The sequence below is a fragment of the Xiphophorus hellerii genome, chromosome 2 (assembly GCF_003331165.1).
Source record: "Xiphophorus hellerii strain 12219 chromosome 2, Xiphophorus_hellerii-4.1, whole genome shotgun sequence".
Classification (NCBI taxonomy): Eukaryota; Metazoa; Chordata; class Actinopteri; order Cyprinodontiformes; family Poeciliidae; genus Xiphophorus; species Xiphophorus hellerii.
In genome coordinates, this window is record NC_045673.1 from 16,946,495 (window position 1) to 16,970,977 (window position 24,483).

Sequence of the window (24,483 nt, forward strand, 5' to 3'; positions counted from 1 at the left end):
TACTGCTCACCAGCAGTCAGATTAGAAATGGTCAGAGATGTCTCAGACACATTTCTTTGGAGACTTATTTCTCCACCTTTCCAAGTGAATTCTATAGAAAGAAGCTGCTTCCCTTTGGTTTTGTCCAGTACACAAATAGAGATGATGTTGTTACATTAAAGACACTGAGATTTGTGACTACTTCAGGTTCTGTGAGCAGAAATCAATATGTTGCAAACATTTTAAAACCAAAAGGATGAAAAACTTGTCAAAGTGTGACAATTAAAAGCAGGCTCATAATCTTACTTGTAAATGCACAAATGTTTCTCTCATCACTCTCTGTTTTGTTGTCTGTAGCCACAGCCGTGACATTAAAACAGTAGTTCTCTCCAGGAGTCAGTTCAGTCACATTCGCCTGAGTCTCACTTGTATTCAAATGTTTGTTTTCATTTTCCCTCTTTACTGTATAAAACAGCCTTTTCCCCTCAGGTTCAGTCCAATTCAAAGACACAGAGGTTGTTGTTACCTCAGTGACAGTGAGATTGTTGACTGCTTCAGGTTCTGTTCATGAAAGAGAAGTTCATGTAGACTAAATGTCAGTCAATATTAGATAGTACTTTTCTGATTACTTTTCACCATAGCAAGTTAGTTTCTTAGAACTCCTAAAATTTATATGGTGAGAGACTTCTGAAATTCAATATCATTAACAATACGGTCAACATTTATCCAGCCAGTATAGAATTGACAATAATAAGTTAGGATGACTGGGGGAAACGTTAGTGATTGCACCAAAGCTTGGCATCTTTTTCTGCTAGAGTCGGATTTCAACAGTTAACAGGAAGGCTACTTTATAGTACAGAAAGCCTACTTGTTTGACCCCTGGTTATTTCTAAATATTGCATCCATCAATCGGTCCGTCCAACACTTAAAGATCCCTCAATAAATCCCAAAGATTCAGGCTCACTTACTTGTGTATTTAACAACAGTCTCGCTCTTTCCTTCAGTGAGTTTATCAGCAGCTACAGCAGTTACAGTTATTGAATACTGCTCACCAGCAGTCAGATTAGAAATGGTCAGAGATGTCTCAGACACATTTCTTTGGAGACTTATTTCTCCACCTTTCCAATGAATTCTATAGAAAGAACTGCTTCCCTTTGGTTTTGTCCAGTACACAAATAGAGATGATGTTGTTACATTAAAGACACTGAGATTTGTGACTACTTCAGGTTCTGTGAGCAGAAATCAATATGTTGCAAACATTTTAAAACCAAAAGGATGAAAAACTTGTCAAAGTGTGACAATAAAAAGCAGGCTCATAATCTTACTTGTAAATGCACAAATGTTTCTCTCATCACTCTCTGTTTTGTTGTCTGTAGCCACAGCCGTGACATTAAAACAGTAGTTTTCGCCAGGATTCAGTTCAGTCACATTCGCCTGAGTCTCACTTGTATTCAAATGTTTGTTTTCATTTTCCCACTTTACTGTATAAAACAGTCTTTTCCCCTCAGGTTCAGTCCAATTCAAAGACACAGAGGTTGTTGTTACCTCAGTGACAGTGAGATTGTTGACTGCTTCAGGTTCTGTTCATGAAAGAGAAGTTCATGCAGACTAAATGTCAGTCAATATTAGATAGTACTTTTCTGATTACTTTTCACCATAGCAAGTTAGTTTGTTAGAATTCCTAAAATTTATACGATGAGAGACTTCTGAAATTCAATATCATTAACAATATGGTCAACATTTATCCAGCCAGTATAGAATTGACAATAATAAGTTAGGATGACTGGGGGAAACGTTAGTGATTGCACCAAAGCTTGGCATCTTTTTCTGCTAGAGTCGGATTTGAACAGTTAACAGGAAGGCTACTTTATAGTACAGAAAGCCTACTTGTTTGACCCCTGGTTATTTCTAAATATTGCATCCATCAATCGATCCGTCCATCACTTAACGATCCCTCAATAAATCCCAAAGATTCAGGCTCACTTACTTGTGTATTTAACAACAGTCTCACTCTTTCCTTCAGTGAGTTTATCAGCAGCTACAGCAGTTACAGTTATTGAATACTGCTCACCAGCAGTCAGATTAGAAATGGTCAGAGATGTCTCAGACACATTTCTTTGGAGACTTATTTCTCCACCTTTCCAATGAATTCTATAGAAAGAGCTGCTTCCCTTTGGTTTTGTCCAGTACACAAATAGAGATGATGTTGTTACATTAAAGACACTGAGATTTGTGACTACTTCAGGTTCTGTGAGCAGAAATCAATATGTTGCAAACATTTTAAAACCAAAAGGATGAAAAACTTGTCAAAGTGTGACAATAAAAAGCAGGCTCATAATCTTACTTGTAAATGCACAAATGTTTCTCTCATCACTCTCTGTTTTGTTGTCTGTAGCCACAGCCGTGACATTAAAACAGTAGTTTTCGCCAGGATTCAGCTCAGTCACATTCGCCTGAGTCTCACTTGTATTCAAATGTTTGTTTTCATTTTCCCACTTTACTGTATAAAACAGTCTTTTCCCCTCAGGTTCAGTCCAATTCAAAGACACAGAGGTTGTTGTTACCTCAGTGACAGTGAGATTGTTGACTGCTTCAGGTTCTGTTCATGAAAGAAAAGTTCATGCAGACTAAATGTCAGTCAATATTAGATAGTACTTTTCTGATTATTTTTCACCATAGCAAGTTAGTTTCTTAGAACTCCTAAAATTTATATGGTGAGAGACTTCTGAAATTCAATATCATTAACAATACGGTCAACATTTATCCAGCCAGTATAGAATTGACAATAATAAGTTAGGATGACTGGGGGAAACGTTAGTGATTGCAACAAACTTGGCATCTTTTTCTGCTAGAGTCGGATTTGAACAGTTAACAGGAAGGCTACTTTATAGTACAGAAAGCCTACTTGTTTGACCCCTGGTTATTTCTAAATATTGCATCCATCAATCGATCCGTCCATCACTTAATGATCCCTCAATAAATCCCAAAGATTCAGGCTCACTTACTTGTGTTTTTCACAACAGTCTCAATCTTTCCTTCAGTGAGTTTATCAGCAGCTACAGCAGTTACAGTTATTGAATACTGCTCACCAGCAGTCAGATTAGAAATGGTCAGAGATGTCTCAGACACATTTCTTTGGAGACTTATTTCTCCACCTTTCCAATGAATTCTATAGAAAGAGCTGCTTCCCTTTGGTTTTGTCCAGTACACAAATAGAGATGATGTTGTTACATTAAAGACACTGAGATTTGTGACTACTTCAGGTTCTGTGAGCAGAAATCAATATGTTGCAAACATTTTAAAACCAAAAGGATGAAAAACTTGTCAAAGTGTGACAATTAAAAGCAGGCTCATAATCTTACTTGTAAATGCACAAATGTTTCTCTCATCACTCTCTGTTTTGTTGTCTGTAGCCACAGCCGTGACATTAAAACAGTAGTTCTCTCCAGGAGTCAGTTCAGTCACATTCGCCTGAGTCTCACTTGTATTCAAATGTTTGTTTTCATTTTCCCTCTTTACTGTATAAAACAGTCTTTTCCCCTCAGGTTCAGTCCAATTCAAAGACACAGAGGTTGTTGTTACCTCAGTGACAGTGAGATTGTTGACTGCTTCAGGTTCTGTTCATGAAAGAGAAGTTCATGCAGACTAAATGTCAGTCAATATTAGATAGTACTTTTCTGATTATTTTTCACCATAGCAAGTTAGTTTCTTAGAACTCCTAAAATTTACATGGTGAGAGACTTCTGAAATTCAATATCATTAACAATATGGTCAACATTTATCCAGCCAGTATAGAATTGACAATAATAAGTTAGGATGACTGGGGGAAACGTTAGTGATTGCACCAAAGCTTGGCATCTTTGTCTGCTAGAGTCGGATTTGAACAGTTAACAGGAAGGCTACTTTATAGTACAGAAAGCCTACTTGTTTGACCCCTGGTTATTTCTAAATATTGCATCCATCAATCGATCCGTCCATCACTTAATGATCCCTCAATAAATCCCAAAGATTCAGGCTCACTTACTTGTGTTTTTCACAACAGTCTCAATCTTTCCTTCAGTGAGTTTATCAGCAGCTACAGCAGTTACAGTTATTGAATACTGCTCACCAGCAGTCAGATTAGAAATGGTCAGAGATGTCTCAGACACATTTCTTTGGAGACTTATTTCTCCACCTTTCCAATGAATTCTATAGAAAGAACTGCTTCCCTTTGGTTTTGTCCAGTACACAAATAGAGATGATGTTGTTACATTAAAGACACTGAGATTTGTGACTACTTCAGGTTCTGTGAGCAGAAATCAATATGTTGCAAACATTTTAAAACCAAAAGGATGAAAAACTTGTCAAAGTGTGACAATAAAAAGCAGGCTCATAATCTTACTTGTAAATGCACAAATGTTTCTCTCATCACTCTCTGTTTTGTTGTCTGTAGCCACAGCCGTGACATTAAAACAGTAGTTTTCGCCAGGATTCAGCTGAGTCACATTCGCCTGAGTCTCACTTGTATTCAAATGTTTGTTTTCATTTTCCCACTTTACTGTATAAAACAGTCTTTTCCCCTCAGGTTCAGTCCAATTCAAAGACACAGAGGTTGTTGTTACCTCAGTGACAGTGAGATTGTTGACTGCTTCAGGTTCTGTTCATGAAAGAAAAGTTCATGCAGACTAAATGTCAGTCAATATTAGATAGTACTTTTCTGATTATTTTTCACCATAGCAAGTTAGTTTCTTAGAACTCCTAAAATTTATATGGTGAGAGACTTCTGAAATTCAATATCATTAACAATACGGTCAACATTTATCCAGCCAGTATAGAATTGACAATAATAAGTTAGGATGACTGGGGGAAACGTTAGTGATTGCACCAAAGCTTGGCATCTTTTTCTGCTAGAGTCGGATTTGAACAGTTAACAGGAAGGCTACTTTATAGTACAGAAAGCCTACTTGTTTGACCCCTGGTTATTTCTAAATATTGCATCCATCAATCGATCCGTCCAACACTTAACGATCCCTCAATAAATCCCAAAGATTCAGGCTCACTTACTTGTGTATTTAACAACAGTGTCACTCTTTCCTTCAGTGAGTTTATCAGCAGCTACAGCAGTTACAGTTATTGAATACTGCTCACCAGCAGTCAGATTAGAAATGGTCAGAGATGTCTCAGACACATTTCTTTGGAGACTTATTTCTCCACCTTTCCAGTGAATTCTATAGAAAGAACTGCTACCCTTTGGTTTTGTCCAGTACACAAATAGAGATGATGTTGTTACATTAAAGACACTGAGATTTGTGACTACTTCAGGTTCTGTGAGCAGAAATCAATATGTTGCAAACATTTTAAAACCAAAAGGATGAAAAACTTGTCAAAGTGTGACAATAAAAAGCAGGCTCATAATCTTACTTGTAAATGCACAAATGTTTCTCTCATCACTCTCTGTTTTGTTGTCTGTAGCCACAGCCGTGACATTAAAACAGTAGTTTTCGCCAGGATTCAGCTCAGTCACATTCGCCTGAGTCTCACTTGTATTCAAATGTTTGTTTTCATTTTCCCACTTTACTGTATAAAACAGTCTTTTCCCCTCAGGTTCAGTCCAATTCAAAGACACAGAGGTTGTTGTTACCTCAGTGACAGTGAGATTGTTGACTGCTTCAGGTTCTGTTCATGAAAGAAAAGTTCATGCAGACTAAATGTCAGTCAATATTAGATAGTACTTTTCTGATTACTTTTCACCATAGCAAGTTAGTTTCTTAGAACTCCTAAAATTTGTATGGTGAGAGACTTCTGAAATTCAATATCATTAACAATATGGTCAACATTTATCCAGCCAGTATAGAATTGACAATAATAAGTTAGGATGACTGGGGGAAACGTTAGTGATTGCAACAAACTTGGCATCTTTTTCTGCTAGAGTCGGATTTGAACAGTTAACAGGAAGGCTACTTTGTAGTACAGAAAGCCTACTTATTTGACCCCTGGTTATTTCTAAATATTGCATCCATCAATCGATCCGTCCATCACTTAATGATCCCTCAATAAATCCCAAAGTTTGCGGTTCACTTACTTGTGCAATTGAAAGAAGTCTTGCTCTCTCCTTCAGTGAGTTTATCAGCAGCTACAGCAGTTACAGTTATTGTATACTGCTCACCAGCAGTCAGATTAGAAATGGTCAGAGATGTTTCAGACACATTTCTTTGGAGACTTATTTCTCCACCTTTCCAATGAACTCTATAGAAAGAGCTGTTTCCATTTGGTTTTGTCCAGTTCACAAGTAGAGATGATGTTGTTACATTAAAGACACTGAGATTTGTGACTACTTCAGGTTCTGTGAGCAGAAATCAATATGTTGCAAACATTTTAAAACCAAAAGGATGAAAAACTTGTCAAAGTGTGACAATTAAAAGCAGGCTCATAATCTTACTTGTAAATAGACAAATGTTTCTCTCAATATTACTATTCAGTTGGTTACTTTTACAACATTTATAATCAATCACAAAGAAAATTTCACTACATTTAGCATTTCATCTTTTTGCACACAATTAAAGACAAACAAAAAGGTGGACTTACTTGTGTAGACAGTCACCATGTCAGGATGTCCTTCAGTGGTATTATCATTAGCAACAGCAGTAACATTTATAGTGTACTGAACCCCAGGATCTAGTCCTGTGATGTTTTTGAAGTTTTGTGTTACTGTTTCATTGCTTGTTATTTCTCCTTTTTTCCAGTATACTCGGTAGCTTGCATCATCCGTTTTGTTCCAGGTCACTTTCACAGAGGATGTTGTGATACTTTCCACATTGAGATTCGACACATTTCCAGGTGCTGTGAACCAAGGAAAAGTCACAATAACAGTTCATATTATGTCTATCATATTACTGTCTATCTTAACATAATAGCACTTATTTCATCAGGACTGTACATTCAGAAATATAACTGTTAGAAGAAAGAATATAGAAAAGTACAGTCATTTCCTTCTTCAGAGCATGACACAGTACAAAGTAACCAGGTTATGGTTATTTTGTACTGTGTCATGTGGACAGATAGTCAATTTAGGGGCTCATGCTAGTTACCATTAGATGTTAACACACCCTTACTTGCAGTTGCTGGATTAGCCGTCATGGTTGTTCGTTCAGTCGTCGTGGTTGTAGGGGCAGCAGTTATTGTGGTTTCTGTGTTTGTCGAGGCAGATGTTATTGTGGTTGCTGTGGTTGAAGGGACAGCTGTTACTGTGGTTTTAGGGACAGCTGTTACTGTGGTTGCTGTGGTTGTAGGGACAGCTGTTATTGTGGTTATAGGGACAGCTGTTATTGTGATTGCTGTGGTTGTAGGTGCAGCTGTTATTGTGGTTACTGTGTTTGTTGAGGTAGCTGTTATTGTGGTTGCTGTGATTGTAGGTGAAGCTGTTAAAGTTGTAGATGCAGCGGTTAAAGTTGTAGATGCAGCGGTTGAAGTTGTTGGTGCAGCAGTTGAAGTTGTTGGTGCAGCAGTTGAAGTTGTTGGTGCAGCAGTTGAAGTTGTTGATGCAGCGGTAAAAGTTGTTGGTGCAGCAGTTGAAGTTGTTGGTGCAGCAGCTGAAGTTGTTGGTGCAGCGGTTAAAGTTGTTGACGCAGCGGTTAAAGTTGTTGGTGCAGTTGTTGCTGTGCTAACAGCTGTACCAACAGCTGTTGTGGTTGTAGGAACAAGTGTTGCTGTGGCTGTAGCTGCAGATGTAGTTGCGGTAGTTGTGGTTGCAGTTAGAGCTGTTGTTGTGGTTTCTATTGTAGCTATATTTTTCCAGTTGATAAAGCAAAAAAGATGAGCACAAGAAGAAAAGCAACAGTAAATAAAAGCACAACTGAAGCAGTGAAAAGGTGTTTTAAGAGCATTTTAAGACCTTGGGTGTTAACTTTTGTTAACTGTTGTGTTAATTGTATTAATTAAAACTATTAGTAGCAAATAGGTTTAATTTGCTATTAATAAAGATAGCAAATTAAATCCCAATGATGTGCTACAAGTGAAATTTTATGACAATAAATAGAAAGAAAAAAAGCAAGCAGTTACCAAAACATGAGAAAAAGTTGTACTTACTATTCTCAGCCTCAATATTCTGCAAGAAAAGACAACAAAAAAAACACAGTGAAGCAACTTGTACCACGAGGGGGCAGCATTTCGTTAAAAAAAGAGAGCATCAACTTTAAATCAAACCACTTGTTCAATAGTTACAGTGAGCTGAATAACTTTACAACTGCTACCTAAAACATGACAACAAATACTAAAAGACTGAATTACATATATTTAATCAGTTTCCTCTAGATTATATGTTTGTAACTGGAGATCTTCCATTTAAATATGAATACGGAATTTTTCATCATGTTGACCAAATGCAGAACAAAAAAATAACCTCCCTTAATTATCTTTTGTGATTCAAGTGTAGACATTGTTTTATAAGTTAGGTGCCAGGCTTCCCTGCATATTTCTGGTATATAATTTGATTCTTTTAATCAAGAGGAAGCTATGTGAAGCAGGCTGGCTTCACATAGTTTGCCAGCCTGATTCTTTAGTTTTGATCTGCAAAACAGTTACCTATTCTGCCATCAAACATGACAAAGTGTATAATATGGGGGAAAAAAAACTATTATTAACACAGAGGTAACACTTTAGACATTTGAATTTGCTAATTTTATTCTTAAACATTAGTTTAAGAATGTCCACAATAAAGAAGAACAGTATATTATCAGCATATAGGCTAATTTGTAGAGTAAAATGATCTATTTTAATTTAATTTATATCATCTTGTCAAACAGCCGAGAGGGCTTTAGTAAGGGCAACAAAAATTGATGAGAGGGAAAAAAATCTTTAAAATTATTACTGCCAAGCAAGTTAACTTTCCATCTATTATGTATGTAATGTATGTAACTATATTTTATCTTTTTGTATATTTCTGGTGAATAATTTGATTAATGACAATAATGAGAAAAGTATTATAACATGCTGGTAATCAGACACACATTAAATAATCAAACATTAGCTAGACTAAACCAGGAAACTTTTTTTTAACTTGAATGTTTGACATAGAAGTAACAATTAGTTTTATGTTTAAAAATTGTTCCCGGATAAATTGATTTTGGTTCATCAACTAAATTTATTGAATAATACTTTTAATTTTGGATAGTCAAAAAAAAAAAACAATAAAGAAGAAATGTTAAAAGTTTAATAGAAATGCTACAGACATACATCAAGCTTCCAAAAAAATCAGTCTTTGGCTTGGTAGAAGAAACCCTTGAGTTCTATAGCTGAGGAGGAAGTGCCATTACAAGAAAACAAAAATCTGTGTTTGTGAGTGGACTAACAAAAAAATTAACAGATCATCAAAATAATTATTTGGAAAACTGCAGGTAACAATAAGGATCCTTGTATGTGCAACATTACATCTTGGGTATCTTATGCAACAACCTCAGAACTGCAACTTCACACGCTCCTGTGTCCACCTTACCTTCAGCTTTGCTCTGATATTAGGGAATAGCAAATGGTGCTGATTACATATTAATTATTAGCTAAAATTCAAACAAGCCTTCCAGACTGTTTGTTTCTCTGCTGAACATTAAACACATGGCATCACCACTAAAACCTGCATCATTCTCCCCCAAACAAAGAATGCAAAGAAAGGAGAATTATTAGCCTGCAGCACTGATACGTGACTGTGGGTGTTTTATATTTTATAACAGTAAACCGATTGTAATTTCAAATAAACAATTGTTTATCCTGTTTTAGTGGGATTATATAGGGAAAAAATGATTTCACTAAAATTTTGTGTAGACCAGAATCTCAAGCACATTCTAGACCTGAGTCCCATATCAGAAGTTTACATTTTGCATTAAATGTTGCTGCATCAGTCAAGGTTTGAAGGCAGGTAATGCCAGGCCTTAAACCTTCTCCTCAGTGGGAAATTATTCCACTGTCTGCAAAACAAAATTTTCACACTGTTGTGCTCCAGGAGATTATTTGCTTGGCCAACTGTGAAACTTAATTCTTCTGACAACTTTGTACTTTGGGATGAGGACCAGCTTATATGAGAAGAGGTGTGGGACTGTAACTTTTGCCGTTTGTGTGACATCAGCTGGAAAAATTTGAGAATTAATTTTTTTCACATATGAGCGCTTCACTCTGATTGCAGACATCAAAGTGCTCCAGACAATACTTATGACATATTGAATGAGGGATTTTTTTTTTTATTGAAATCTGCTAATGGTGGAGAAAATCTTTTGTTTAGCCATTTTCCTAACTTTCAGCTGTGACTTTTTCCTTGATGCTGCCATATAGGAAACTATTGTTTAATTACTTTGCAGTGGTGCCCTTCCTTTTCTTTCCTGTAAAAAGTACCTCTGACCTGTTTCTTCATTATTTTTCCTGGACTACTTCCTATCCGTCAGCCTCCAACCAGTCACAGCAGATGGGCACAAAGTCATACTGAGCCTGGCTCCCTTGGAAGATTCCTCTTGCTAAAATGGAGTTGTTATTTTCTATTACATTATTATGCTTTGGCTAAGAGATTGCTGAAAACTCAAGAGGTCCTGAGTCGCACAAATGAAGTAGTCAGGGTCCTGCATCAGCTAAAATATGTAGGACCAAATCCAGTTTAGAAGCTGAAGTAATGATGACGTGATTTGCAATCAAAGAATCTAAAACAGTAAAACAAGACTAAGAACATATGCATGAAGAGTAAGAGGGTAAGATTTAAAATTCAAATTTACAGCATTTACTTGACAAACATTGGGATTGTTACACTGACATTTACAGTGTTGAAAAGAATGGCATTGGCAGACCTCTGAGAGACATTGTCAATACAGCGCCACGCTTTCTGTAACGCTGCACTGCCAGCTTCATTTCTCAAAGAGAACAACTGCGCAGGTTATCACCATTTCACTTTGTGATGGGAAATGGTGATAACAGGCATGTTAATGATGTAAATGTTTTGTAAAACCGAGTAATGGTAACATTTTCCAATTAGCATCCAATCAATAATTGGATTTGGCTGTATTGCAACATTTACTAGACAAAACTGAACTATCTGTAATTGGATTGAGTGGGAATTACATTGTTGAGTTATTTGTGAGTGAGAACTTACACCACTTTTTGTCCAATGACCACTGGAGGTAGTCTAAAAGTCTGCAAGGATAAACAAGGGCCTTTTTCCTCTCACAAGTAAGTACTGGACACAACTAAACCTTTCAACTCAGATTATATTTTTTTAAGAATTCATGGATTAAAAAAGCTAATCATCTATTTCATAAAATGTTTAGGATAGAGTGGTTGGACAAATTCCAGGATAAAACTCTATGTTGGACATAAAAAATATCACCTACCAACATCTAACATTAAAATCTCAATGCCATATTTTAATCATTCTCATAATTTCATACCAATAGTCATGTTAAAATGAACTCTTTGGATGCAAAAGCACTTTAAGTTACAACTCCCAAAAGTTTTATTTTTTCCTGGCCCTTTTCCTTGGAGTCACTTTTTTTCCGCTTGCTAAATAAACAAAGCAACATCTAAAACCATCATGCTTTGGCGCATGATGGTTTTTATGATTACTATTACATGGCTTTTGATTTTCATAGAAATCAAAAGAATCATCAAACGTGCATCAAGACAGGAATCTTGGTGTCTTATTCTCAGACACCAAGAATAATACAAAATTACAGTCACTTCTGAAAATAATGGCATACAAATATTAGTTTAAATAAACAGCTGTTTATTTCTCTGCTCTTTCCTGTCAAGTTTATAGAGTTTTGCAAAATCCGCTTGATCCTTTATGGTCTTATTCAGTCTTTTTTTTATGAAAACAAGGTAAATGCTCGGGTTGTTTCAGCTTCTTCTACCATTGATATGTGTGTGCATGTCTTAGAACTCTTAGATTTTAGCATTAGCGAAATTAGTTGGGAAATATTTTGGAAAAACATGCAGCACTGGGACTCAGCCAATGCCCCTGTCGATCTGTACGGTACCAATGCCCTTTGACTGTGCCTGTCTGCGGGAGTGGGAGGAGGAGGAGAAGAAAATAGCTCTACTGACCACTACATAAACATTACATCATCCTTAAAGGCTGCCTGCCTTCCTCTGATTCCCTCAGATTCCTAAGTCAGCCTCTCGATAACACCCAGATTCCTTCCTGAATAATAACAGTCGAGAACTCACCTTTAAGGCTGTTTGTTCTGGGTTCAACCCTTAAACACAGACTTGATCTGATAATGTTGAACAAAAGAAAAGTCTTGTAGAATGTTTTGTACAAGAATGTTTGTACAAAACATTCTTGTTTTGTATGCATTAGCCTTGTTTCCGTCTTAACTAAGTCTGGGTAACTTTGGACAGACAAAGAGCAAAGAAGAGGAAAAGCTGGAAAAGCTTTTTAAAGATGGTATGAGGTAAAAGTTGGGAAAAAAAACTGGCTTGAGGTTTTCAAGATCATTACAAAATTTTCATAGAAATCAAAAGAATCATCAAACGTGCATCGAGACAGGAAATTGGCAAGGACTTCAGCTGTGGTTTTTTTAATGATGTTTCAACTATAGTGATTAGAACAAGACTAAAAAGCAGGACCTAGATCACAGGTGCCAAACTCCAGCCCTGGAGGGCCACTGCCCTGCAACCTTTAGATGTGCCTCTTCTGCACCACACCTGAATAGAATAATTAGGTCATTAGCAGGCCTCTACACAAGTAGCCATTTCATTTGAGTGTTTTGTACCTGTGGCACATCTAAAAACTGCAGGACAGTGACCCTTGAGTACTGGAGTTTGACACCCCTGACCTAGATCATTGACCTGGTCATTGAAAATGATCAGTTGGTAAAAGAACATAGGTGAGCTACACCTGATGGAATACATTATCACACACCTATAATCATTCATCATCTAATAAAAAAAAAAAATTGTCAAAGAAACAAAATCCATTTGAAATGTAATTTTCTTTTTACCTAGTTTGTGCATACTTTTGAGTATAACTCAGAGAAATGTCATTCACAGATCCAACGTCCAAGATAAAAACAAAACTTCAGACCCAGTTGTTAACATCTTCCCTTGTTATGTATCTTTAGACCAAAAGCTGAATGAACATAGCTCACCCTGGAGTTCAGTGATGAATGTACGGTAGATTGAGGTGCAAATAGAAGAGTTTTCTAAAAATGAATCCCTATGCCGACAATCTATATGTTTAAAAGGTGGAAAGTTGTTGATCATGATGATGAATCTGCTTTGCACTAAAATCATCAACCAAACTGCCTCTGATAGTGAGAAAAACATCAAGGGAGGAAAAGTTATGCTGAAATGCTTCACAGACCCAAGTAAATACACCTGATTACACCTTGCAATTGATTGATAATGACTGATATAACACAAAACTATTGTTGTCCGTTATACGCAATGCATAAAAATATGCACTGCTATAGAACCTTTTCAATGATATATGACCAATAAATATTTATAAAACTATTACATGATCGTCTTGCCATTGAGTAGGCATGGATTGGCAGAGGTAATGCTATTAAACACGTTGATATTAGGGGGTAATTAGTCACGTGTCAGTTGTGGTTTCAGGCCCTCTATCAGCTGCTTAACAAATAAGCTACTTATACCTTTTAAAACAGGTTTACCTTAATGAAATGTGATGGGTGGAAAAACTTTAGCTTCGCCAGAGATTTCTTAAGAAATTTCCAAACAGCTAAGTTCTTCTTCTTTGTAAGCAGGGGAAATTAACAACTGACCTTTCCAATTTAGTAGCAGAATTTTTTGTTTTGTTTTGCTTGATACGGTTAGAGGTATATTAATAGAAGTAAACTAAAAAAAAAAAAAAAGTACATTTAAAACACTTGAAATCCACTGTCTCTAACCGCTGGGGAATTTTAAAATATCAGCAAATCTTAGACAAGTCCATCCAAGTGCATGCTATGCTAATGTATGAGTCAAGGCACCAGCAATGGGGAAACATAAAAAGCTGTAGATTTTTTTAGTAAAATAGTTTTAAAAAGGTGAGGAAATATAAAGTTTTTCATATGAAGGTGGAAAACATTCACCTCACTCTTTAGCAAATCCCTAAGGTTTAAATGGAACATTAGTAACGTTTGTTTCTATCGACACACTTTTTAACTTCCTTCAACTGAATTATGCTTCATGTGGCATGCATTTGAAACAAAAAAATACTGTTTTGAATAAAGGAGAAATAAAAATTTGTTACGTAAAGTACGTTTCACGCTTTGCTACTCTTACAGAATAGGAAACCAAAACCTTAAAGTCTTCAAAAGTGAGCCCTGATGGTATTCTGATGCAGCAGCCTCTGGCTTGAAGAATTTTTCTCTAATTTCTGTTGAAAGCAATCAAAGCTTTATTTTACTCTACAATCTATCACTGGACCAGCTGAGGTTGATGGGATGTTCTGCCTTTTTTGGACTAGATGTGTTTGGGAGTTGTTGATGAAGTTTGACTTTCAATGCAGCCAGATGGTTGTTGATGGTTGTTATTTTAATTGATAAAATAAATCGCAGTTTACTTTCACATTTAAGATTTAAACACAGTCAAGTGACTCAGACAGACCAGTAACGTTTGGGGATTATGCATCTTCATTTGAATTATTACAACAGAAAAACATATACCTTTTGATTCATGCAGTTCATTGTTACCAGGTAATTATCTATACAAGTCCTTAGGCTCAGCCTGACAAGAGTAACCTGAAAGATTCAGTTTCCTGTTCATGACCACCTACTATGTTACATTGCTTTATAAAGCATGCAAATATTTTTCAGTAAAATACAGTAATTTCTGCATTTAGCTATGCAGATAGACTGTTTGGGTGTGACTTTTTGTGTATGCATGTTGAGTGAAGATTAACAGCTAGATCCTCTCCGCTAACTTTCCTCTTTAAAATGAGGAAGCTGGTCTTCTAGTTAAAATTCAAAACGTTGCAGCACCAACGTGTCATTCTTCTCCCTGCTTCTCTTTTGCAACACAGTGGCAGGTTTGTTCTCCATCTAAAAGTTCATTTCCCACAGCACTCGGTACCTATTTATTGTGTTTTGTTCTAAGAAAACTTCCTGTACTTCCCGTGCCCACCCAGAGACCTTTGACAACTCACCAAGACAGCATCAAGGATGTTTAAGTTAAGCAATGTGTCGTGCTTCACACCTCCGTCTAATTAAGGTCAAACAGCGGAAGATGAGAACCACATGACAACGGCTCAAAGAGCAACTTAGGCCTCACTTTCACAGATTAGCTGTTTATTGTGGACATGAAAGCTTGGCCAACTGTAACGCACCTTCTGTTTGTTGTGTTACTCAGCTTGTGTTTTTTTATTGATGAGAGACACGGATTTTACTTTTGCCAAAGCTACGTTATACATCAGCTTGAATCAGTCAATTTAATGCAGCGACCTTTTACAAGTAGTTATTTACTTCCACAGACAGCTGACATATTAGGCCTAAAATATTAAAGTAATAGTGTTGTAAGTGGGGTTATTTTAGTGTTCATATTAGCAGTGAGTATCTTACAATTAGTAGACAGCAGAACTCTTCTAAATCATCTCAGCTTTGAGCATAAAAAATCGAATCATTGGCAAGTCAACCTGGAGTGTATTCTAAAGCGGATCCCTTAACAACTTCAACATGATGTTTACACCATCATCATTTCACATCACACACTTCTTTAAATCAAGGCCGATGGTTATTTTCACTGACATGTGTTGAAGAACAATGATCCATTACATACAAGGTGTTGTAACACAAAGTGCTTTGCATGACGTGACACAATACAGCTGATGGAAAGCGAGTGCCTTGTAAAATTCAATAATACACACTATTTTCATTGCATTATTTTTTTCCCCTTGTCAAGTTGCACCTCTGTGTTCTCCCAGCAGTTGTTGCAAATGTAGTATTTTTACAAACACAAAACAGACCAACTCAGTCTTTGTTGTAAATAGCTCTAAACCTCAATGTAAATAACAGCTTCGACGTCAGAACTGCTGTTATTTTTAAGCTGAGGGAACTCGGGGTGCTAAATATATGGCACTGACTGCTGATAACAACTCCCCAGAAGTACAGAAAACAAATCTAAATGATCCCTTTAAGATCGTTGCTGCTTATTTAAAATGTATTTTGGTAAACGGCTACTTAAGTGTTGAGAAACTGATCATAGCATCTTTATTAGATTTAAACTCGACAGTCTTCGTTACATCATTACATATTATCAGTCATTATTAATGGGTTAACGTAAAATTAGGGCTTCTAATTTATCCATTATTTAGGTTTTTTTGGCAACTTTTCACCTTCATGGAGTAATTTACAAATTAGTTTCAACTATGATCAAATAAACAGCTCAAATTATCCTCATATTATCCTCAATGATTGTGAAAAACTTTTAACTTTAATGTCATTCTACTTTTTCTTGCCGTATGGAACATCAGAAGATTATGAGTAAATATATTATTTAAATAATTTTTAAAAAAGTAAGTTTCATTAGTTTTAACTTTTAGAGCACAAAGTGTCCGGCTGGTTCCATTTTTGAATCGCTTACAACTTAAGCACTTGGTGTGTTCGCACCTTTACACTCCTTGTTTGGCAATATACGACATTAAAACACACATCTTTTCCCTTTCAGTAAAACTGGCCGATCGAAATTACACAGAAGCCAAACACATACAGACACATGATTCATGAAAATGAGCTGGGTCTAAAAATATCCCGACTGCCTGAAAAAAAAAAAAGTCCTCAGGAAGATAGCTTTAGCTATGAGAAAGTTTGTCTCCAGGTATCGGCCTCCCACACCGCTGTCCTGCTGCTGCTATCCCATGTCACATCAGCCTATGAAAATGAGTGACGTGGTATTTACTGACTGACTCTCACTGCGCTGCAGAGCCGAACAGCTGCTGGCAACAGATACCCATCGCTGTACTCTGTGCCTGCCGTCAGAGCTTCCTCATGATGCTGGTGGAAATCGCGGTTGAATGCGCACACACCCACACCCATGGGCTCAGGCCGCTGAAGCGTGATCAGGGTGAGCGGTGTGAAAGAGAAAAGAGGAGTATAAATGTGTGACTGAAGAGAAAAACCACAATGAAGAATTTGTGCTATTACTGACTGGCTTCTTTCTGCTTTTCTCACCGTGTAATTACAGTCTTAGTATGATAAAAAGGAAGTTTGATGTTCAGTGCAAGTATTAAGAAACTATTCTCAGTTTAAAATTAGACTTTAGGCCCAAATTGGATCTTATCTGATTCACCTTCTTCACAGCTTCAACAATCTATGTTTTCTTGCCTACTTAAAACAGGGACTCTAATTTTGTTCTTACAGAAAGTTTTGACCTATTTAGTTTCAACAGCTACAGTAAATGTTATGTCTTTCCAGTCAAAACTGAAGCTTTAGTGCAGAACACATTCTAAAAGGGTCAACTGCTCAGACATTTCCTAATGCAGCTAAGATCCAAAATCTAAGAAAAAAGGCTGCAACATGGGGCAAAGGCACAGGTCGGTGATTGTAAAAAAAAAAACAACATAAAAAACAGCAGATAAATAAATCTAGCTAATGTGCTTCTGACTGTATCTGTCATACGATGTACACTAATCAGGCACAACATTATTACCAACAATAGGTGACGTGAATAACGAATGCTACTTATTGAAATGGCTTGAATGTAAAGCTGCATCTCAATAAATTTGATTTTTTTTTTAAATAGTTCAATTTATATCTGCTATTTGTGTAAGAAAAAAATGTAATTATATCTTCAGAAAAAAGTAACAATTTGTGTTTGGTAGATTATTTCTCTGTTGTAACAATGCTTCTAAACAATAAATCTTAGAGCGCTGGGATGAAGCTTCAATATGTTTTGTTTCTAAAGGCGGCCATCATTTTATTTGATAAACAATGGCAAACAAATCAATGGGCTCTTTGCACCTCAGCTTCCGCGTTTGGGGAAAAGCGGCTCAATCTTTTCCGATCTATTGAAAATGTCTCTTTCCACTGGTTGTGTCCAAGGTAACAATTAATGATGTACATCGATCCGAAGCCCCGACAATAAGCTGGAGAAAGGTTTTAAGATGTTCGCCTCGTCATACACAGATACGAAGGTGAGTTTTACTTTCTTTAAACTTTGTGGCTAACATTAGCTTATGCTAGACATTTTTCTTGTAAAAATGTGCTATTTAAGTATCTAAACATTTTTCATCATTCATTAACGGACAATGTTTTTACCTTGTTTTCAAGTATATTACGTGGTTTATTGTCGTTAGTGTCAGAGACCAAGTAACGGGGATTTTACGGTTCAGGCTTTTTGCTTCTGAAGCCTGAGGAACAACAAGCCCATAGCTTAACAATAGAGCAGCTCTGGTGTCGGAGTTCTAGTTCAGCTGACGGTTCAGGTTCAGAGTTGTTGCTTTTAGAAAAATATGGCCGTGTGCCTTAAGGTCTCCGTGTTACTTCGCTTTATTAGTTTTGCATGCTTCTTGTGAAGCAGGACGGTGTTTACAGCAGTGTGTACAGGCGGATCAGTTGCTCGGCTGTCTGGCTCTGGTCTGCTCTCTCGTTCCCATAAACTCTCTTTCAGGCTGAATACAGAAGTGATTCCATGGAAATAACACAGGAGGCTCCTTTACCTTCTTCTTTAGGCTGAAGAAGCTGATCCGGAGTGAAGTGAAGGCTGTAAACTTTGCTGTGCGGCGTTAGCTTTAACTGGTAGCGACGAATATTTACAAGCCATCGTCTTCTTAATTCAGGACCGCTTGGAAATCCATGAAAACTTAAAAGCCCATTATATTAGGAAGACAACAATGTTCATAGTATTGTTTTATTTGCGTCTGAAATAAGACTTTGTCTTTTCTAGCTGTCATGGTAACTCAAAGCGGAAAAAAGAGAGCCGCATTTGCGCATGCGGTTGTGACGTCAGCGCGGCAGGTGCAAAGAGCCCATAGTAGAAGAAACTGTTTGAGATTGGCAGGGCATCTGACAGCTTTTCATAGATGCGACCTGAAGATTTTTACTCTGTTGTCCTACTCACAAATAAACTTTCCTCGAGTGTCGTCACTTAAAAGATCATTTACAATTTTGACTTTGCTTTATAAGATTTGTTGCCAAAAGGCATCGTTTCTCACAAGAAAAAATGCACCAAACACAAATTTCTTTACTTTTTATGCTGAATTTATCCTTACTAAAAATCTGACGTATTTCAAGCTATTATTTCTTTTAATCCAGATGACGGCTTGTAGCTAATGAAAGCCTAAAGTTTTGTTTCTCTGTAAAATTTAAATATTACATACGACCAAAACAATAAGGATTTTAACATATATATGATATCATGGCTTATGTTTTAAATACATCACATCCTCAGATGCGAAGTTGATAGTCAAAAATAAACAGCAGGTATAACTGTGTTACGGCGTAAGGATTGATGGACCATAATAACCAAACCTGCTTATTATTTTTGGTGATTCCCAGAAAAATGTATGTTTGTATTTGAGTAACCTTAGACTTGTCTCAAGTAGTTCAATTTTGGGAATGAAATGACAACTATTTTAAAGGAACTTTATGTACTGAACAAAGAACATGTGAGAAGGTATGGACATCTAGAGATTTACACTATAAAAAAGAAAGCAGAAAATTGAATTTACCCCCTTTTATATGCTGCATTTCCATATGGGTCGTTTTAATTTCAAAGCATTTAAAGCAGTTAATCTGGTGTGAAAGTATAACCAGATTATGGTAAATCATTCAAAATGAGAGAAAAATAATTTCTTATATCACCCTCACAGCATTTTCTCATTAACTTATTCAGAGGAAACTGATAAAATGATAACCATATCCAGGACAATGAAGTCTTTCAGGCTGCCAGAGAAGCCTGTGTCTCATTTACATGAATGGGGAACTGTGACTCTTTGTAATTCATTTTGCACTGAACATGTACGGCTTCCAGTTACATTCCTGGTCAAAAAGCAGCATCTTTTACGGATGGTAATCTGAAACTGAGCCGCCCTGAAGGAGATGAGCGGGCGGCCGAGAGTGGGTGGGACGTCCCACAAAGGAGGGCTTGATTTTTGACTCATCCATTTGAACGCAACAATGCGAGGCTAGCAGACGTGTGCCTTGCAATTTAAATAATAGTAATATGAGTGCACTGAGAAAGAGAAGTGGATCCGATGTCACAGATTAAAATGTGCGTCATTCCACATCATTCCTGTTTTAAACAACTGCACGAAATTAATTCAGTTGCATTAAATTTGTTCCTCACACAGCATCAATTCTTTTAGTAGTAGAAAAATCTCACAATCCTTTGGTCCAAGACGCTTACAGAAATGTCACTACTCTCTAGTTTCTACAAGCTGCGATGGAATGAGGGAGAAAGCAACAGAATTAGTCGGAACAGGGAAAAGCTCCATGCAATGATACACTTATGCAAAGTGTTGTACTTTCCCTGCTCATTAATAGGTTGGGGTTTAAGCTATGATAATGCACACTGATGGAAATATACACTAGCGGAACAAGCCAGAGTTGGGGGGGGGGGGATGTGAGGGCCCTTTATACCCAAATAATAGGCTAAAGCTCATGATAATTTAACTTTACAACATAGACATGCCCGCAACAGCGGAGCTTACAAGTTTCACCACCACAGAGAGAGACTATGTCGTTCTGAAATCCATCTGACATGAAGTACAACAAACCAAGAGAACAGAAGCATCCGGCTGCTGGTCACTAATGAGGAAACAACACAAATTCAAATCAGTTCAGAACCACGGATGGGTTCGGATCATTTTGACACTTCATAAGACTGGTTGACTCGTTGAACCAGCACGAAGCAGCGCGTTGAAGCGGGTACGCAGAGGCACGCGCCGCATGCGCAGCTTGTCGCAGCTCCTCGTGCGCCTCTAGATGTTTGTAACTCGGCGCGGATCGCGCGCGCCGCCGTTAACACAAACTGGACGATCTGGAGGATTGCTTTTCCAGGCGGCTCCAATGTGAACCTTAACTATAAACGCCATACTGCTGTCTTGGCTCAAAAACCCGCTCAACCCGAAGTGTCGAAAGCGATTATAACTCAACTTTCAGTCCCTGACATCACCGCTGTACCACCGACAGAGAGAAAAGAGGATTTAAGCTCGGCGGCTGGGCTGATACAATTTACAATCAGTCTACAGTTAACTCACACTTTGTGAATAATGTCAGAGTTGCTACCTGTAACTAGTCCGGTTCCTTCGCTGGGCTGGCAGTTTTGGCGGGTCTGAATCGCTGCCAACAAAAAAGTTCGGTTCATCTCCAAGACGAGGAACAAATTATGCGTCCAGTTTTTAGCTTTTCCTTCCTCTCTTTTTTCCATCCTCTTCAACTTGCCGCTCCATGGAGCTCCACTCATGTTAACTTAGTCCGTAAAAATGCTCTACCCACCACCGTTTTACAGCCCCATTGATTCACTTAAAATAGGTATTGAGCACGATTTGACTACAAACTACATCTCCCATAATGCCTTCCGATTGTTACCAGCCAACATTACGGCTTCTCGCCACTAGAGTGCAGCAGAGTCACCTCAAGCTGACTATTAATTTTCCCAGCGAGTAAAACTGAAACATCGACAAGCTAACAAGCTAAAGAGCGAAGTTCCGTGATGTTTCAATCGAGGACTTTTACCGTCTACTGCCCCCTGATTTGATGCCGCAGCTTCGACTCCATGCAGCTCGTGTTTTGTCCACGTTTGGAAGCACCTATCTGTGCGAACAGATGTTTTCAATAATGAATTTAAACAAGACCAAGCACAGATCGCGCATTACTGACGAAAACCTACACGCCATTTTGGGGATTGCCATAGCACAAGAACTAACATCGACGAACTGACCAGGGGAAAACGGTGCCAGACATCCGGCCAGAAAACATTGGTAAGCACGAACAAACTAAATTTAAATAGAATGAATGTAAAACCAAAACTCAGTATACGTATATAGTTTATTGATTTTGCTTGTGTTTTGTTTTGTGTTTATTTACACAACACAATGAGGATGTGTGTGAGTTGGTGACAGGGTGAAGAGGGATCAGCTTTGTGTTCAACATCACCTAATTGTTTTGTTCTTATGTGAAATACATGTTCGTTGTGTAATAAATAACGAAAAAGTTTTGTGAATGAAGTTGAGAGTTAATATCAAAACTTGTTTTTATTCTTTGTCTGCTTATCTTTAACGCAGACAAAGATTAATTTTCCCAGCGAATAAAACTGAAACATCGACAAGCTAACAAGCTAAAGAGCGAAGTTTAGCTGAGCAGTTTAAAAATACTGAGCATATTTTTAAACTGCTCAGTTTAAAAATATTGTAATTTTTAAACTGAGCAGTAATTTTACATCCATGCAAACTCAAATGTAATATTTAAAACTTGAATACATAAAATCAGTTATTTAACAATATGAGGTGTTGTTTAATTTATTTTTAACATTGTATTTTCATACATTTATGCTAGGGTTGCCCAAGTCTAGTTTTCCAGACCTATCACTCTGCAACTTTAGATGCGTTCCTTCTCTAACACACCTGGATCATAGACTCATTCATAGGCCTCTACAGAACTGAGTTGCTGCTAATGAGGGAAGTCAACTTTTTGTCTGGGGTATGTTTTAGCAGGGGCGCATCTAAAAGTTGCAGTCTGGAGGACTGCACTTGGGCATTCCTGATTTATACCGTCAATGTGGCCCATTGAGGGTGGCCAATATGCTGAAGTGGATCTTGGTGAAATTGAGTTTGACACCCCTTCTCTAGCTAGTTTGCCATCTGTTGCCAAGTGACTGATGATGACGTTGGTGGACGGCTGGTGACAAACTTTACCCAGAATACACTAGGGGACAATATGGACGATCCACTTGTAAATTTGTGTGTCATAAAGTTAAATGTAAGAGTGAATATAAAGCCAGTCATGTAGCATAACATTTTATTCAATATTTTACACCCACTATGTCACTAAAATTAGTCGGTCTTGTAAAGTTTTTAGCAACCATGAGTCAACAATGACTGAGGCAGCCTACTATATAATCTACTGAGGCACCACTCTGTACAATCTCACTTACACCCTATTCAACAGGAGACTGCACCGCTTTCTCCAGCTCTCGTTAGACGTGAGGAAGGATAAAGGCGAATCCCTTAATCATATTCTGCCTCCCATCCGGGCCCCCTCTAGGCCCGGCCTGGGGGCCTGCTGCCCCTGGAAATATATTGAAAAAACAAAATGTATCAGCACATCCACCAATATTGACCCCAAATACTAAACATCTGAGTTTTGGAGTGGCCTAGTTAAAGCATAGATTTGGATCAAATGAAGATGGCAGACAGTTCAGGCTTGAAACTCTCCAAGGTGTCTGAATTAAAACAATTCTGCTATGAAGACTATGCTGAATTATCTGAGTGTTACTTATTCAACCTGAAGAAAATAATGAAAAAAAAACCCAACTAGATTATACATACCTCCAGATTTCATGCAATGTTTTAATAGCAAAGAAAAAAATTATTTAGATCATTTTGATTCAGGTTCAGGTCGATTGGCTTCTTGGTCAATTTTTACTCACGGTTACCAACAAACTAATACTATTTCATCCAGACCTCAGAATTTAAAACAATCCATCTTCGGGCATGGATCCTGTTATTTTCTTTTTATTTGAACCAGTTTGCACTTATATCAGCAATTATGACCAGGGATCAGACGAAAAACTACCTAAAAGTGGCTGGCAGAAAAAATAGAAGCCCTTTATTGTCACTGTACCCTTGTACAATGAAATTATATGTTTTGTAGTCGTATCATCACATTTTCACACTTTAGACTACGAGCACGTTATAAAAAGTCATATGCAAAAACGGGTAAAAACTGAATTAAATCCAACTTGGCAAAATGTTGACTTAATCTGTATTAATTGAACAGACTGAAGCAAACATCACAAATGGCAAGTAGTCATTTCATAGACAAGATTTTTGTATGTTGGAGTAAGCGGACATTTATTGTTTTTTTTGAAAGTGGAAAATGCTAGAACTGTCTGTATGGCAAATGTAGGTACATAAAACAAATTCCAAAGAAGGAAGCTAAATATTTCCCCTTTTCTAGTTCTACTCTTTTACGTGCTTAGAGTTTTTGCATCCAAATTAGCATCTTATGCAACATACAACTAAATTCAATTTCTGACACTCAAATCTGCAAACAATAGTTGCTGATGTAATTTGAATGAATTTTATCTGATCCAGCTTTTTTTCCCCCACAGTTGTTAAAATATTTGCTCATTTTGTCGTCATCATGCGTTCCTGTAATCTGAGATGAAAACAGTGATGATTGGAGTTACAAACATGCAGCACCCTGAGCAAAGTTGTTCTGAAAAAAACTATATATATATATTATATATATATATAGAGAGAGAGAGAGATATATATATACTGCTCAAAAAAATAAAGGGAACACTTTAAGTCTTAAACACCTGTTTAAGTGTTCCCTTTATTTTTCTGAGCAGTGTATATAGTATATCTATCTATATATATAGATATAGATA

At 37.2% G+C, this 24,483-nt stretch overlaps 1 protein-coding gene and 1 long non-coding RNA gene across 2 annotated transcripts in view; both read right to left on the reverse strand.

Annotated features, from left to right (window-relative positions):
* Positions 1 to 24,483, reverse strand: part of LOC116710676 (receptor-type tyrosine-protein phosphatase eta-like) — a 53,547-nt gene that overhangs the window by 23,316 nt on the left and 5,748 nt on the right. The window contains 4 exon segments of the mRNA XM_032549837.1: positions 6,041 to 6,301; positions 6,544 to 6,798; positions 7,065 to 7,739; positions 8,044 to 8,062. Coding sequence (XP_032405728.1) covers positions 6,041 to 6,301; positions 6,544 to 6,798; positions 7,065 to 7,739; positions 8,044 to 8,062 — 1,210 coding nt within the window.
* Positions 102 to 969, reverse strand: LOC116734194 (uncharacterized). The gene is made up of 3 exons (XR_004342188.1): positions 948 to 969; positions 286 to 540; positions 102 to 189 (listed from the first exon to the last, which is right to left on the reverse strand). It is a non-coding gene; the product is annotated as an uncharacterized LOC116734194 (long non-coding RNA).